Below are 17,522 nucleotides of genomic sequence, written 5' to 3'. Positions count from 1 at the left end.
GTTCCATGAATCTGACCTTTTGTGTGTGTTGTTTACACAGCTCTGGGACTGTGTGTCCTGTCTCCATTTCCCTGATACGCTCAACGCATGAAATGGCAGATGGACAAGTTATTCTGCATACCCAAGCGTGACATGATAACAGGAAGCGATTTTGATCAGGGTTAACATTCGGTCTCTGTGTTCACTTTTAGTTAAGTAAAAATATTAAAAGCTACAACTTATGTGTCAAATCTTGAGGCACATTGAAAAACTTGCAAAACACAGAATAGTGATGTAATGTCACATTGTTTTTATTGATTTGGCAAAGCACCTAATGACAAAATTTGCTACAGCCCATTTTTTGACATATTTCTGGCTATATGATGTTACCATGAGAAGCTGAGTGACTCACATTGGACAAAGTGTTTGAATCTATCCAGTTGATATAATAATTAACATATCCATCTCCACACACGACTTATGTGCCATCAAATCAGAACAAAAAACAAGACAAAACTTAAACGTCAAGAACCAAAACATTTGAACAGGACAAAAATCACACCAGAACTGAATGTCTACACATCATGCTTCAACAAAACACTTTTGGAAACACTTTGTACTGCAAAACTCTGCTTTCTTACGATATCATCATTATCTACTTTTAACTTCTAGAATCACAACTGGGGTTTGTTCACACAAATCAAAACACAAACAGTTAAAACCAACGGTAAAAAATAAACAACAAGCTCCATAGGGCATAAATAAGTTACATTACTAGGTCAGTATATAAGGCATACAAAAACAACATTCCACACGTTAATGCTGAGGTTAATATGAGAAAGTGTCAGTCAGTGCAACAGTCACAAAATGTAGAAAACCTTTTGAGGTACAAAGTTGTTCAACTTGACACCGAACATTAAAGTTGGCCTAACATCAAATTTCTAATTGGCCTAAATCAAAAATCACTGTTGCATTGCAACCAATCACAAGTTCTCATCCGAAAAGGAAATTAAACATTCAGTGTTCAGGATTTTATTTTATTTTTTTACTTCAAGGCACCGTCCACAAACGCCCGCATCCTCTCTCTGTGTTGCTGGGTGAAGCAGTAGCCGATGGCCTGCTCGGTTTCCTGGACCCGCCTCCGGAAGCGGTCCCGGTCTCGCGCCATTTCTTCCCAGTGTCCTTTACGAGCAGCTTGGCGCGCAAACGGCCAGGTCCGCATGACGTGGACTTGGACCAGAGGAGAAAACCGCACCTGAAATCCAGAAGAAACGAGACAAAAATTTAGTACATTTTGCTAAAAGATGTGTACATGATGATACGATGTCAATGTGTAATTATTTTGGGGTTATTAGCTGCTAGTGATGTTAATAAATAGATGTCTTATTTTCAAATCAAAGTAACTAAATAAACGACTATTACTACTTGGAGCTAACTTCCATGTGGATCCAAATCTGCATGAAAATACTCTACAAATAAATAGACAATAAAACATCACAGTGCTCACTGCCTGTTTTAGACAGGTGAGTTATAGCATCATGCTGTGACTTGTTTTTCTGCTTCAGGCTTTATTTTTTGAGTCTGATGCAACAATTTGTTAACTGTTAAGTACTAAAAATGACTTTGCAATAATGCTGCAACTTTACATGTAGTCCAATGAGGAAGTCTCTGCTGACTGGCTGGAGTCATATGACCAGCTTAGTCATGACAACCCACTGCGCTGCTAACCAACAAACAACAGCTCAGCCTAATGCACCGTGCAGTGGTGTAATGGTTCAGCTGAGGCAGAAATAAACCCTTAACTTACCACAAGAGATTGCAACAGACACTATCAAGTCATAAAATTACCTAAATTAACAGATCACATACTTTTCTATGGTGACATGGACAAATCAATCTGAAGAGGAATAATAACGTCAACCTCAGTGGTAGCAGCTGTATTTCTTCGTTTTGGGAACATTTGGTTGCCACTTGATATCGCAAAATATATATTACTTTCCATTTTAGTTATTTAATCTACAGCAGAATAAAGTGGAAAAGTTAGGTTCATTTAACCTTTTGTCTTGATGTACAAAACAGATTTCAGTGATCTGTAGTATTTACAGAGTGGAGTATTTTTACTTCATGACCCACAAGGGTTTCATTTAATGCTTCATCTAGTCCCATCTATGAAGTGTTAGCAGATACTGACCTTTGTCTGGGTGGTGCTGGCCTTGCTGTCCTTCTTCTCCTCTGGCAGTGACTGAGGTGTTTGTCCAGGTCTTTTCCAGGGTACTAGTATTTTGTCTGGATGGGAGTGCTGCCTCTCTGGCAGAGAGGCCTTAGTGGCTCTGGATTTTTGGGGGCGCTTTTTGCAATTCTTGCCCTTTGTGGGCAGACTTTTTACGTGCTGGACATCATCTGGATCTTCTCCAAACTGGAGTGTTGTTGTTTGGGGGCTCTGCAGGCAGGCCTGAAAGTTGAGAGGGTGGTACGGGTCGTCCTTGTGGCAGAGAGATTTCCACAGCTGTTCTTCTTCGTCATCTTCAGATGAAGGAGGAAAGCTGCTCTCCCTCTCCTCTGTGTCTGTGTCCGACTTGGAAGGAGGTGCAGGAAGTGAGGCCTGTTGTTTAGAGGCTGTGGTGGTTTGAGGTGACGTGCTGCTGAATGTACACGCAGTGAAGCACATGGGATTGTAGGGGTCTTCGGGACTGCTGAAGAACTCCAAGAGCCTTTCGCTCTCCTCGTCGATGTCGGGGCTCGACCCGTCCGAACTGGCCCAGCTGCTCCAACTGCTCTCACTGTCAGAGCGACTGACCCAGATGTTGAGGCCTCGAGGCCCCAGCACCTCCTCACTGGCTTTGCTCACTGACATGAGGTCGGTTTCGCTGTCCATCATTTTTCCTTTATTTTTCCCCATATTTGTGTTTGTTGAAATACACGCAGAGAAAAAGAAGGGATTGTATGGATCACTAGATCTTGACAGAGACTCCCAAAGCGCTTTACTTTCCTCGCTGTCAAATTCAACTACGTTCTGGTCTTCCTCGCTACTCCAGTGAAAACTTCTCTCCTCTTCTGAAGTGTCCTGTTTGAAAACTTTCTCCTTTGTAATATCCTGTTTGAAGATTTTCTCACTACTTCTGTGGCAGCCGTCGTTAGAGCTGTCGCTGCTCGATACAAAGATGTTCCAGTCGCCAGGGAAGCCCATTTTCCAACTGGATTGGTGTCCTAGAAAGATGCTGTCTTCTTTGCCAGCTGTTCTTGACACAAAATCATCCACAAGTCCGCAACACAGGTCGTCGGCACGCAGACTGGACAGCAGGGCCTCAGCAGTGGATTTCCCGGCAAAAGAGTCGCCCACGTCAGCACAGAAGTTAGAGAGGGGGTTTGAACCTCCAACCATCACTGCGTTGTCTCCGTCAAACAACGAGGAAAACAGGAAGGATTCAGTTGGATTTGCCGCCGTGGTCATGTGCTGGATGTGTTGACCCGTCTCGTCTGTGATTCTCACGTGAACTTCAAACCTGAACATCTGAAAAACTGGAAAATCGGGGGAAAAAAAGGTTAGAGCCGACTGAATGACATAAGAGAACAATTTAAGGTCACATTCTGTGTAATTATGATTTCACAATGTCACATTTATAGAAAAAAAAAACACTATTAAAAACAATTAATAGATTTTGACTCTTTGTTTCTGGATGATATGGACAATTTCACCGTAATCTGATCTGACATAAAAAGTGTTTTGACCTGTTATTTATGACAACACTACTGTGCTTTAAGATTAAGACAATCCTCCAACATACTATTTATTATGCAGTACCACAGATACTTCACAGGAATCATTATTGCGACATAGGAAATGACGTAAAAATATCAGGATTAGAACGAGTACGCTACAGCAACTAGCTGATGTCTCTTAAAATACTTATTTTAAGCATAACAAACTTCTTATTCAACCTTTACGTATAATCCCATCCATAAGGGTTATCATGGTAGAGTTAAATTGTGATTTTACGTTACGTCGTTCAGTAAACTAAATTTATTAATTAAAAAAAGAGAGCAACGATTTATCCGTCTGTGGAATTTAACATTTAAACAAGTTAACGGTTAACGTTACAACGCAGCAATGGCGGACGTTACAAGCAGATAAACAGCCAGAACAACAAAGTAACACATTTTTATTTTTTGCTTTTTACTCACCCGACATGAAGGTGTAGTAAATGACCTGAACCAGCAGTCGAAGCTGTTCCCACAGCACGGTGAGCATCTGTTTCGTCCAAGGCAGAAGCGCCATTCCTCCGCCGCCGAACCTCTCCATCGCCGTCCGTTCAGAACCCTTCTCGGTACCAACTACCGCAGCCATTTTCACTTCTTCTCGGATTACGGCGGGATTGTTGACAAAAAGTCTCACGTATTCTGGTATTCCTCGTCGAAAACCAACAGATTTCGCGTATTTGTCAGTGACAGATATGCGTCGATGTGCTGTCGCTTCATTTTCCGGCAAGTATGTGCCATTTTTGGATCTCCTTTGTCAGTTCCTCTCATGTATTTTCTCCATGTTTCTCAGTCTGTTGTCGTCGCTGTTGTGGCTTGTAGAGTGGAATGTCTCCAGATTGCAACACCGCCGCTTTTAAGCTTAACGATACGAGCGAGACGTCGAGCGGAGCTGTGATTGGATACCGCGGCTGTCACTCACCAAAGTCTCCGCCCATTACGTGATACGTTTGTTTCGCATCACATGACATATGACGCACGGAAAATGCCAGTAATTTCTTAAACCACCAGGAAAACCCTTTTCACAACAATTTAATGAAAAATAACATGAAACTGAAATTACGCCGATGTTATTGCATGATAGACAGTTTTAAAAATTCCCACAGGTATGGAAAAAATTCCCTATAGGGATAATTTCATTTTCCCTGTTATTTGCATTCACTTTACATTCCACATAAACAGAACTATGTACACCATGTACTTTGTCTCTCTGTACAGATGCTGATAAAAAGTAATGTGTATCCTGTCTTAAAAAGGTGCCATATCAGAGTTTTACTGACTTTAAGCCAAAACTAATTGTTAATCTCCACACAGGTTTTTATAGAAAAAAACATATTTTACACACAAGATCTTTAAAAGCGTTTGTAACAAAACATGACGAAACAATTTCCGATTTAAATCTTTTTATTAATCCAAAAAGTGTAGCAATTATGCCACCAGAGCAGAAGCTGTAGAGGACTCACTGTAAACAGAAACAGAAAACATACCGTTAGAGGACGTACTTCTCAAATTACAACCACACTATCTGCACAAAAAAAGAAAAGTTCCCTATTTGAGGAAACAACTGAGACCTTGTTTACATTGTAAGAAGAAAAAAAATTCCAAACCTCACATGTATAATTGTAATTTATGTGTTTAATAACAGCCCATATATAGGTTTATTATGACCCATTAAAGAAAAAATCTAAATGGCTTTTTGTCCAATTCCAAAATATGTAAATCAACATTGTAGAAAAGACGATCAAATGTATAATTTCACTGTGTGAAGGGGACTGGCAGAGGTGGCACCAAGTAGCCACTCTGCTAATTTACCTCCAGTTTTTTTTCTAGCACAACAGAAATATCACTACTCTCAATAAAGCGAAGAGCAGGACAATGAATTGTGCATTTTTCCAAACATATAGCCGATTGGGATCAGTCGTTATGCTATGACACCACTGAGTTAAACCTTTTACTGTTTTATAGCAAAAGTCGAACCAAATTTTCAAATTGTTAGAAAAAATTGCATTTTATCTGAAAACTCAAATTGTGCCATAGTAAAGGAGTACACAACTGATGAAGCAGGAACCATCCAGCCACACACAAACCCACCCAACCTTTGGCTGGTTGTGTGTTTTTTTATTGCCTAAATATAACGAAAAGTGCTTCCCAAAGAGAACTGATACGTACTACTTCCAGTTGGGGGCCAGTACTCTCTTGGTCTTGTAGTAACGGGCCAGCCTGTGGATCCTGCTCTCAATGAGAATCAGGCGGAACTTGGCATCCTTGTCCTGCAAGTCCGGAAACAAAATGTTACAACATGAGCATCCACCCATGTAAACCCCAATAATCGCCCATGACACCTTCACATTCACCACTGATGTTTCCTTTGTATCTTTTTACTTGAGCATTTTAAAGTGAATAGAATTTCAAAACCAAACACCCAATTTTATGACACAAATGCCAAATTTCAAATAAAAAAATGCATTTCTGCTGAAAAGCAACAAAAATGCAATTTTCTTCTCCATTTTAATAAACTCAAAACAGCTTGTTTATCCAGTCTAAGATGGGCAAATTATTTGGTGGCACTTTTAAATGATTACTTTTTGTAATCTACTCACTGAGAGCACCATGCGGAGATTTTACCTCAAAAAAATTCAGTGTTTCATTGAGACATAAAAAGCTGACTTTCTAAGTTTTCAGTTAACAGTAGCAAACTACACCACATGGTACTCTAAAATGTGTTGAAAATAACCATTAAATGTTCCCCCTTGGTTCAGGGCCTGCTCGTGTTATACCTTTCTGTTTCTCTCCAGATGCTTCCTGACTGCCACAGCCTTCTTGATGAGATGGTAGAGATCCTCGGGCAGGTCAGGGGCCAGACCCTTGGACTTGAGGATCCTCAGGATCTTGTTGCCAGTGACGAAACGCACCTGGGCCACACCGTGGGAGTCCCTCAGAATCACACCTGAACAAGGTGACAAACCAGTTTTAGAGAATGAGCATTTCATGTAGCTCACAAACAAACTGCTTGCTTTATTCATCTGTCACATTAGCTCACTTAGGAGGAAAAATAAAAATAAAAACAACATTCAATTAATGGAATGGCTAAACTTGAGGCATCTATTACTTCATCTTAACTTTCATAACTCATACATATTATGAAAGAAACTAATGGTAAATCACACCAAGGTTTACAAACCCCAAAACTTACTGTAATGATACTGAGCGGATGCCAAGCTAAGTAGGAATCAGATATACTTTCTTCCCGAGAGATGTTAAACTTTGTAAAAGCTGGCCATGATTCAAATGTGTGCCAACAGAGTTCAAATACCAAAAAAAAAAAAAAAAAAAAAAAAAAAAAAAAACGTATTTGCCAGGGAGAAAATTCATATTTTTACACTAATATACTACTTTTATTTTCTATTATTGCAATACATATTTGTATCTCATTTCCAACTTATGTGTAGTCTGAATGTTTGCTTTGCTCCCACTGAATGCAGCATCATTCATTCTTGTTGCTTTGCAAACAGTTTTGTTCCTCTATGTCCTGTAGAGCACTGTATACAAATGGACAATGTCTCTTATCAGTGTCGTTTGTGGCAGAACATTTCGTAACATTACTGTGCCCTGTATTAGTTACAAAAAGGCCTTTGCACACTTAGTACGCATTTTCCTGTTCTTTTTAATCAGTCATTTGATAAAAAAAATGTTACGCAAAGGAAACCTTGAAAACCGAGTCTGATGCATTGTCTTGTTTTAAGCGGTGTAAAATTTTGCAATGAAGCAAAGTTGAAGACATTTGCTCGCTTGCCTCTCTCCTCTGGAAGTACCTCCCTGGCTTTTGTGACTTTCTACCCACATCTTGAATTTAGCACCGGGGCTACATGGAGGCACTGACCTGTCCTTCCTCTCCACCTGCACACCATCCCTACGTACATGTTCGGCCCTCATACTTCTAGTCATCATCATCCACCTGAATATTACTATCTAACCTGTTGTAGTGCTATCAACAGGACACTGTGCGCTCTGTTACTCGTGTACCACCGAAGAAAAACAACCTTTTCTGGAAATTTTAGTAATGGCACAAGTTTCAGAGTTGGTGTGTAAATGTGACTGACACAAAGTGAGGTTCATATTTATTTCTAACCTTAAAACAACTTTATACAAAAAAAAAACAAAAAAAAAAACGGACTTGGTATGCAAAGGCCTTTATATGTCCACTCAAGTACATAATGAATAGAGAAAGATGTTTCACCCAAAACCATCCACATCTGTGTGAATCTCCTTCTGGATAAATTATCTACATTGTACTTAAGCAGTTTTTTTGTTTTCATGAAGATGCATATTCTTTTCCTGTTACTATGTGTGGGCAGACTGCTGACCAGACAGACAGTTATGTCTGAATTGTGCTTTAGTCTGGCCTGTGCTGTAGTCCTACAGTTAGCATCCCAGTGGAGCAAGTTCATAGAACAGCTGATGTGACAAATTGTCCCCCAGAAAGTACCAGTGCCCTACAGTAGATTAAAACAATAGCAAGCAAAACTAGATACAAAGACTAGCCTAAATACTGTCATTTAAGGCTTTGTCCAACCTCAGTAAATCTGACTGTAGAATTAGTAAATTGTGCACAAAATTGTCCTATTTGATCGTCTTTAAGAGACAGCTGATTTGTTACGGTGGTCAACAGGAATGATATGTAAAATACTCAATTTGTCTTCACATGACAATTTGACAGTAGTCATGTTTTATCGGCTACACCTGTGAGGCAATGCACCAATTACTTTTACTACATTGCTGCTTATTTTAGCCAACAGCAATCAGCAGTTTCAGAAAAGCCATTTTAAAAACCTGCCTACCTCAAACAAACAGTTGTACTATAATTACTAAGGCAGGCTAAGTACTGTGTTATGACGCATAATACGAAAGACAAATGTCAAATAAGCTAGTTCTACAGTCTTTTGCATGCTCAGCCAATGCTACACAAACTGAAATGTTATTTAATACAACCATATTGTTAAAAGTGCTTAGGATGACTGCATCCGTCATGCTAAGTGATGTTTCGTTTGGTATTCACACATTCACTCTGGGGGAAAAAATCACTTGGTGTGATCATGTTAACTACTTTGAAAAGGTAAACAATATGTATCTATATTTCTAGATCTACAGTCTCTCGTAAGAACACTCACCGATCTGAGAGGGAGTCAGGCCCTTTTTGGCCAACTTGAAGATCTGCTCTTTGACATCATCAGATGTGAGCTTCAGCCACTGTAATTTAAACCATGTTTAATTGATTATTAACTGATCAAACTCTGTTAATAAACATTTGATCACTGTGCGCAACTGAAACTTTTCATACTCACAGTGGGAACACTGCGCCTGTAAGGCAGAGCTGACTGGGACAAGCCCTTTCTGAAGGAGAGAAAGACATGCGACTCATTAGAGACAGAAACACAGCAGAAAATATTACTGACGAGTATGAAAACATTAAAATGTGCATTTCTAACGGTTTTCTACAATCCTGTCAGTCAATTAGAGCTGATGTCTGAGCTAACGCTAACTGCATTAACGCGCTAGCGTTAGCGTTTACCACTGCAAATTTAATGTCAGATGCTTTCGTTACAAGAGTTTCACTTCTAGGTAAACAGCAAAGAAAAAAATCGTAGAATATTGAATGTATCACAGGCTGATTGAGGGCTAAAGTCAAACAGAAAAATCGTGGAGAGCTGCCACTCCGGTTAGCTATGCTAGCTAACTAGCTGGAGATGGATGCCGATGTGCGGGCGCGTATGTTTTAAGTTATTTTCTCGCTTGTTTGCTGAATTAAATCACTCAATTTGGTCATCACACACCAACAACGTGTTTACAAACAACATGGAGTCGACAAAAACGACCTGTCGACGTTATATTTAAACTTAAAACGATAAAAAGAGAGCTCACCCGGGAGCGTGCATGCGACCCATGATGGCGGTAGAGGAAGAGAGGCCGCACACGCGACAGAAAATGGTATTTTGCGCCTGCGCCGGAAGTGACGCAATGACGCAGAGAAAAGGTTTGTTGACGCTCCCTAACCAGGGCTCTGACCAGTAGTAGTTTTGTGTATAGTTTCTGTTACAAATGTTACCGCTTCGTTACATATTTTGATTGAGATCATTTTTGTTTTTACTGTGGTTAGATGCCACCAAATACCAACCGTTATTCACCTCAGTCTTTTCTTTTAAACCAGACATATTTAGGATTTCTGTGAATGAAGTTTAAAGTTTGTAACAATCTACAAAATAATAAATAAATAATAAACGCAGTTTTTGTATTATAAGTATTGCTGAAAACTAATTTAGATTATTGACAAAGCAAAGCAGGTTGAAAGGCCATGCGACCCTGTGAGTATCAGAGGCCTTAAGTTTATGATGTGTATACGGTTTTTTGTGTAGGGGTGCAACATTTTACAATATTGTACTATTTACTACAAGCACAATAACTGAGAGATCTGTTTTTGTGGAAGGGTCTTGTCACAATTATTTTACGCAAATTTCTTGAAAATCATAATATAATGCGATCATCACTTAGTAGATGTCGAACCTGTGGCCAGGTGTTGTCTCTTTTTAAGACTACTGGATGGTTTCCGTGACGTTTAGGCAAAAATATGTTTTAAGGCTAGAATCAGTTTAAGATACCATACAAATTACTTGAAATAACATTCAGTTTTATGCACAAATGAAGGATGCAGCTGGTAAGGAGAAGTTGTTGGTTCCATCCATAGCTCCACCTGTCCACATGTACTAACAACCCTGGGCAAAATACTTAACTCCAAAATTGAACTTCCCAATATGTGCAGATAGGAAAAAATGAAAGCGGCATTGTACACAAGTGTCAGTGGAATGTAATGTTACAGATGAAAATGGTAAGTGGGTCTACAGATATGTGTCCTGGAGTAATGTTTAGAACCAAATTTTAAACTATAATTTTGTTCAGTTCATGAGTTCAGTGAACGTAACAGAAATGACTGTTTCACACATGGAAATAATCCAGACAATTCTTGGACCAGTCAGCTAAATGCAGAAATGCAAAATACAATCACAGTAGCAGTGAACTAGCCAAACTTGCACCTACATTAATAACTTCAAACAAAGCTTACATGTTGTGCAAAGTGTCTTTCTCTTTAACACAACCTAAGATGGCCAGTGCTGTGTGTTTATTATTCATGAATTTCATTTACACCCGACACATTTTACACAAAAGAAACAAAGCATCACATCATATTTGTTCCAAAAACATTTAATTTGCTTTAGGAAAGCGGGATTACAGTACACACTGATCCATTCGGGTTACAAGTCACCAATTAAGAATAAATAACTGGCCATGTTAATACAAACTCTGCTTGCTTTCTTTGTACAGTCACTAAAAGAGTGGATCAAGTCACTAATATTCATAGTGTGAGTGATGCTCTTAAATCATAATTGTCTTGTAGATCTTAAAAAAACCCTTTTCAGATAAATTCAATTTCTTTATTAAACATTAATAACATCTTTAGATTTATAGTTAGAGAGTGGAGAGGAAAGCAGCTAATGCTCAGAATCTTGTTCCCTTTTTGCGAAGATGTTTTAAGTTTAAATTGCCTTTTCTGCGCTAATCTGTGTTCAGTTCGCCTGACGTTTCCCTAAAAAATTCAGAATGTTTTCTCACTTCAATATCATAAAACCTGGCTGGATCTGGACTTCACCGGCAGTTTTAAGTTATTGCTAACATCTTACTCAGATCACGGCGTCATGACACCACTCTCAGACACTGGGAGTGAGCGTGGTATTGCTGCCTCAGACAGCCTCACATCCAGACTCCAGTTTTAACACGGTCCTTAATATGCATTTTGAAAAGTCTGAATTATGGTTTTGAACCACCTGAAGGAAACACCAAGCTGTCTTATGATCAGCGATATCCGGCAGTTATAATCTCTTCATCCAGAGCACAGACAAGAGCACGTTCCAAAGCTTATGATACAAATTCCCCTTTAAGGTGTGCTGTGTGAAAATAGTCAAGTAATAACATCAGAGACCTGGTAGCATGCGTTTAGTGGCAGCCCACACTTACAAAAAAACCTTTATGCTGCCGGCCGGGCACCAGATCTGCTCTGGCAGAACTACTGATAGAGCTTTTAAGAATATAGATTTTTCTGTAGTAAGGACATATCACATTGTTATTAAAATACATATAGCAATAAGGCCAAGTTGAGCATTAAAAAGGGATTGTGAGCAGAAACAAAGGCACCCTGTTTAGCTCCCTACTCGGGAGAGTGGTTTGATTTGCCGTCCCACTCATTACTTTTGGCACATTCTCAGGGAATCATAAGGTCACTGTTGATTTCCTGGAATCTGGTGTGTTGGACTACTCTATCCAGAAGTGTCTGCTTCAAAGCACGAAACCCTGATGTCTCCTATTCGTCTATATAGAAAATAAACAAGGAAAATGTAAAAATGAGCCCCCCTTTCTAATCCTTAAAAAATAAATGTGTCAATCTATATATACTCTTCTGAAAGTAAGCCGTTTTGGTCCTCTAATATCAAAATGTACAAAACATTACAGCTCTTCGTTATAGTTTAGGAAAAAGAAAGAGACAAAATAAGTTGAGATTGCTCGTCACAGAAACAATCTTGATTAGTTAAAGTAGAGAGAAAAATGTGAATCGGCCTGTTCAGTCGCCCTTTGGGGGTGAACTAAAAATCTATCAGTCTGCAATCCTGTCATATGGCAATGACTTGAAGGTCTTGAACCGTGTTTTTAGCTGTGAGGATACCATGATGAACTGCTGTAGAATCAGGTTGTTTCTGGCAGTTGTTTAACACATGTGTACTTAGTGATGCGTGTTTGTCTGCAACAAGCACAGCTGCATCCTGCGGTGACATCCTAAAGGGATAGTTCACCCTAAAATCAAAAATACATACTCTCCCCCTTACCTGTAGTGCTATTAATCAATCTAGATTGTTTTGGTTTGAGTAACTGAGTGTTGGAGATATCGGCCATAGAGATGATGCCCTCTCGCAACAAAAGCATGTGTCTTTCCAGAAATCATGACCCGGATACCCAAAGACCTTGTTGTGAGCAGTTTCACTGAGGAACTATTTTTCTTCTACTGAACTACACTCGCCAACCACATCACTGCACAGAAGGAAGCGGCATCTACCGCTAGCTCACCTGGCAATACTAACAAGTTAATATCACAGTTGAGCTGAAAGGGAGGCCATTATGTTTCAACTGGCACAGTCACAAGCAACAGCCTTTCATTGCCGAGTAGATGCATGTTTCTCTCTGCGCAGTGATCTGGAGTGTAGTTCTGTTGAAATAAAAACAGTATCTACATAAAACTACTTACAGCAACATCTATGGATTATTTTGAGAATCCGGGTTATGATTTCTGGAAAGAAATCAAATGATTTTTTTCCTGAATGTATTTTTTAGTGCTTTGAGCACAAGCCAAGTGCCATCTAGTTCCATTATATAGAAGCGAAGGCAGACATCTCTAGAGCTGATATCTCCAACACTCAGCAACTCACACCAAAACAATCTAGATTGATTGATAGCGCTACGGGTAAGAGGAAAAACATATGTTTTTTTGATTTTGGGGTGAACTGTACCTTTAAGAGTGCTTTTTAAAACATAATTTGTGTCAAAGAAATGATCCAATTTACTTTGTTCAATTTGAAATGAAAATATCACTGCTTACACTTCAAACCTGATGATATCCTCGGTCCATCTCCAGACCCTCAAGTTCTGAAGTAGTAATTTAATGAACTGAAAACTGCATTGACCAGTATTTTCAAGTAAGGCCGCATCTGCCGCCTTTCCCATATGATGTGAATGCAGCTTTTATCTGAGACGCATAGTTGTTCCCGGCTTCGGGAGAGGCAGGTGGGGGTTAGAAGTAGGGGACGGCAGTGAGTTTGTACCACTTGACCGTCTCCTTGCTGAGGTCAAAGTCTTTGAGTCTGAGCGTGATGCCGCCCAGAAAGTAGTTCTCACGCAGTGACTCGGCGCTGAGCACGCTCAGTTGAAGCTCCCGCAGGCCCAGCGTCTCCTTGCTGTAGCCACTGTACACCAACTGTAGAGGGAAGGAAGGGAAAAGTGAATCAAGTGTCCTGATGGCCATGTTCACAAGCACAGGGGCCATGAATGAAGCACTGAATGAACATAAGACATAAACATATATAAATGCAGGCAATAATCTTTCAGTATTTCCTAACCATCTCATTGAAAGTAGGGTTCCTGGTCTTCCTCGAGATCTTTGTCTTGCGTTTGGAAGTCTTGTGTGGATCTGGAAGCAGGTAGGTTTTCACATATGGGTTGGGATCTGTTCCATCTTCAGAAACCTGAAGGGGAGCAGAGGGATTCATAGTATGACAACAGATAGATAAACTAAATACAAATGGAAGAGTATGACTGTCTGTCAAAGCAGCTTATTGGGATATGTTTGAAATCAGCGCAGTGTTTACCAGATCTCTGATGTGCATAACCATGATGTAGAGGTTGCTGTTCCTGTAGGAGATAGAGAGCTTCACCTCTCCTTCCACCCGACCAGACGTTGGACTCAGTGGAGGCTCTGCAACAGTCAGATATCACACTCATGATGTTGTTACCGAAAGAACACACACATTTTCAAATGAAGGTAATAACAAAGCCTTTTCTCTTAAGTCCAGTTCAGATCAAAGACTCACAACGAGACAAAACAGTGTTAGAACATTAAAGGGAGAAGTTGCAGCAGCGTGAACTGGCCGGTCGATGGTGTCACTTGCGACTCAGCTTGCCAAGTTGCCAGCAGCTGGTTTTGGAACGTAAAGCAAGTCACTTGTTGCCATTCACCATGTAGTACGGTTGTCATTCTAGAATTTCTTTTTATGACTTAAAGTTTATTAAATTTCATTTTTTTCAACAGCACAAACCAAATCCCAGATAGCACAATCCCAAACAAAAACACCAAACAAAAGAAGAGAAAAATAAATAAATAATTAAAATAAAATAAAAAAAGATTGAATGACACCAAAAGAAAATACAAAAACAAATAGACAAGCACACTAGTGAACGATGAACTAATGTAAATCAGGATTAAAGTACTAACATAATATGAGAAAAAAAACAATTGTCAGATTCCAAGCGCACCGCTGCCAACTGTCCACACACAGTCCCCCGTATATGAGGGTTTAAATACTGTCCATGTAGAAATCCCCTTATGATACTAGAATTTGTAACTGGACACCAATAGAAAAATACTTGATACCATTTTCGAAACCACCAAATGATGTAACAAAATGACAAAAAAAATTAAGAGGCATAAAAAATGTTTTTAATGAAGATAGGAACAATACAAACTACAACAATATTTTTAAGTTGCCTCGGGTACTGTAATAAAAAAAACCAAACAAAACAGCAAGCTTACTGAAAGATATCAATTACAACAATTACAATCTTTAGGGTTGTCTGAAATAACGAAAAGAAAAAAATACAGCAACAGTAACATGCATATGTACTCCACGGCAGCCCTGTTTTCTTTCTGTGCTTCAGCTGACTTGGCATTATATTTTCTTTGCTGATCAAACAGTTGGTAGGCTGCTGTGTGTTTTGTGTCAATGAGGAGGCAAGAGGCCATTGTTATTAATACTGTGGGATACATGAGAATTGCATCCAATACTAATTTTCGTAATCTCTTAGTATCAGAGTATTGATTCTTTTTACAACCCTAGCTTGTAGTGAAGTCTGCTGGTCAAGTCAGTTACAAGCTGTCAGCAGCATTGTGTTTGCTTGTTGTGACATTCTCTGACAACAGCCTTCAGTCCTTGCCGAGCCAGAGTCTGTCTCATTTACATACCTGCAACTGTTGACATGTTATGTCTGTCTGTGTCCTCAGAGTGTGTCTTTTGCAACTGCAGCTGGCTGCATGTAGGCATGTCACACAAACACACTCAAAAATCAAAGTACTCTTACATTCGTTATTTGTACCTGAAAAGCCGATTTAAGTACCGAGAGTCGATGCTATAGAGACGATACACAGCCTTGTGTAGTCACATTGCTGTAAACTGGCATAATACCATTGCAGACTGGCGCATTGCAAGTTTCAACTCCTCTAATCATGAATCTTTGATCATAACTGGACTTCAGGTAGACGCAGACTTTGCTGCTCAATCAATAAGTAAAATTATGTATTTATTACTAACATTATAGCTGAAACCTTTCAGTAATAATCTACCAGTGTCACAGTCATTGCATATTTGATACTGTGTGACGAACACCTGAAGAATGAGGATGAAAAATAGGTATTTACCTGGTGCCTTGGGCGTGGCATTGAGGCCTTCTGTCTTGTCGTCCCGTGCGATTGGGTGAAAGAAGGTGTAGATCAGGTCACACTATAAACAGAGAAATGACATTACTTCACTGACTGATACAGAATGGCTACATAGTCCCGCTGAGTTTACTGATTACTGAGTATTTCCATGTGTACCTGGGTGACCTCTGTAGAGCTCCTCATCAGGTTGTGGACATAGTTGTTGAGCTCCAGCTTTCTCTTGGCAGCCACTTCTTTGATGTGGGTGCGACCGAGTACCATTTTGTTAGGAAAACTAGAGATAAGGAAACAGACAAGGTGTAGTTCCTATTTCCGGAACCTGATATAACTCTCCTCAAAGCTACAGAACAAAGGTAACATCTGAAAAGCAACCTCACAAGATCAAAGAGGGAAGGTTAAGTAGGTGACAGTGGGCTTATTATGTAGGAAAACCAAAAGGTAACTTTGGTATTTTTCAGCCAGGAGCTTATTTTCCCATGTTTTGTGTCGAAGTGACAGGAGCAACAATTTTTGAAATTGGTCTGGTGTTGAGCGAGAGGTATTGGGCTGCAATGTTATCTCTGCAGGCTATAGAGCGCCGTCATTTTACATCCACTAAAAAGTTTTTGTCACTGACAGCCTCAGACTAATATTATAAGCGCCTGACAACATTATGGAAAGGATCACTTGAGGTCGAACAGCAGGTTTTCCCACACATGCATTTATTTGTGGCGAGCTGCCTCAACTAAATCATCTGCCGCCACAAATAGATTTCTTGGTGCTGGACTGGTTATTCGGAGAACTATTGGAATATAAACTGTTGGGTCATTTATAGCTCACTTAGGGCAGAGACAGCCAGGCGCACTGCAAGTAAAACTTCACAGTTGAGTCTGCTGGGTCTAAAAGTTCACTTTCACTTACACACTGCTCCATTTATCCAACCATGTGATCTGATCTGATCTGCTGTGAACATATTGACAAAGCAATTATCCTCTCCCCGCAAGTGACAAACTGCTGCTGCGGAAAATAAAAAGCCATAGAGAGCTCCTACTGCTGCTCTGCGTCCACTGACCCACAAAAACGGCAGCAATTACTGAAAGATGACACAAAAAGACATGCAGGCATTCAAAAGATGCAAAAAAACCCAGCTACTGTCACATATACACTGTTATTCTGTGGGAAACACAATCTGCGCCTGTCAGTGGTAAACACAAGTACTGTAAGTGGATATAGATTGACAGTGCTCAAGTGACCGCAGGGATTTCATCGCAGTCTGTTTTGCTGCTGCCATCTTTTTTGGATACAACATGTTAAAATAAAGAAACATTAAGAGGCTGAGGATCACAGCCAAAGTGACGCCATACCTCGGCAGCTTCCAGAGGGGGAAGAGGATGGTGAGTTTGTTGTGAAGCTCCTGAAACTCATCAAAAGTGCGGAAGACAAACTGGGGTTCATTCTGGCCTTCCCTCAGGAGTCTCACCACATACGTCTGCACAGAGAGGAC

General features: G+C 39.9%; 3 protein-coding genes and 1 non-coding gene across 4 annotated transcripts in view; all 4 read right to left on the bottom strand.

Annotated features, from left to right (window-relative positions):
- Positions 1 to 274: 274 nt before the first annotated feature.
- Positions 275 to 4,569, bottom strand: ppp1r15b (protein phosphatase 1, regulatory subunit 15B). Its single transcript, XM_042495804.1, has 3 exons — positions 4,162 to 4,569; positions 2,171 to 3,498; positions 275 to 1,234 (listed from the first exon to the last, which is right to left on the bottom strand). Exons 1-3 carry the CDS (start codon positions 4,322 to 4,324, stop codon positions 1,025 to 1,027), a joined length of 1,701 nt encoding a protein of 566 aa, XP_042351738.1. The 5' UTR covers positions 4,325 to 4,569; the 3' UTR covers positions 275 to 1,024.
- Positions 4,570 to 5,121: 552 nt separating this feature from the next.
- Positions 5,122 to 9,716, bottom strand: rps13 (ribosomal protein S13). The gene is made up of 6 exons (XM_042495805.1): positions 9,655 to 9,716; positions 9,078 to 9,126; positions 8,904 to 8,982; positions 6,513 to 6,682; positions 5,905 to 6,005; positions 5,122 to 5,197 (listed from the first exon to the last, which is right to left on the bottom strand). The coding sequence occupies exons 1-6, from the start codon at positions 9,675 to 9,677 to the stop codon at positions 5,164 to 5,166; spliced, it is 456 nt and encodes a 151-aa protein (XP_042351739.1). The 5' UTR covers positions 9,678 to 9,716; the 3' UTR covers positions 5,122 to 5,163.
- LOC121950821 lies at positions 5,492 to 5,623 on the bottom strand. Its single transcript, XR_006106350.1, has one exon. It is a non-coding gene; the product is annotated as a small nucleolar RNA SNORA19 (small nucleolar RNA).
- Positions 9,717 to 13,296: 3,580 nt separating the features above from the next.
- pik3c2a (phosphatidylinositol-4-phosphate 3-kinase, catalytic subunit type 2 alpha) overlaps positions 13,297 to 17,522 on the bottom strand; it is a 58,693-nt gene continuing 54,467 nt past the window's right edge. The window contains exons 28-33 of the mRNA XM_042495616.1: positions 17,383 to 17,507; positions 16,196 to 16,313; positions 16,019 to 16,100; positions 14,196 to 14,302; positions 13,947 to 14,072; positions 13,297 to 13,804 (exon numbers count right to left, since the gene is read on the bottom strand). Coding sequence (XP_042351550.1) covers positions 13,622 to 13,804; positions 13,947 to 14,072; positions 14,196 to 14,302; positions 16,019 to 16,100; positions 16,196 to 16,313; positions 17,383 to 17,507 — 741 coding nt within the window. The 3' untranslated portion in view covers positions 13,297 to 13,621. The remainder of the gene's footprint in view (positions 13,805 to 13,946; positions 14,073 to 14,195; positions 14,303 to 16,018; positions 16,101 to 16,195; positions 16,314 to 17,382; positions 17,508 to 17,522) is intronic.

Source organism: Plectropomus leopardus, chromosome 11, assembly GCF_008729295.1.
Source record: "Plectropomus leopardus isolate mb chromosome 11, YSFRI_Pleo_2.0, whole genome shotgun sequence".
Classification (NCBI taxonomy): domain Eukaryota; kingdom Metazoa; phylum Chordata; class Actinopteri; order Perciformes; family Serranidae; genus Plectropomus; species Plectropomus leopardus.
The sequence above is the reverse complement of the archived record's forward strand: the minus strand, read 5'-3'. Positions and strand labels throughout refer to the sequence as shown.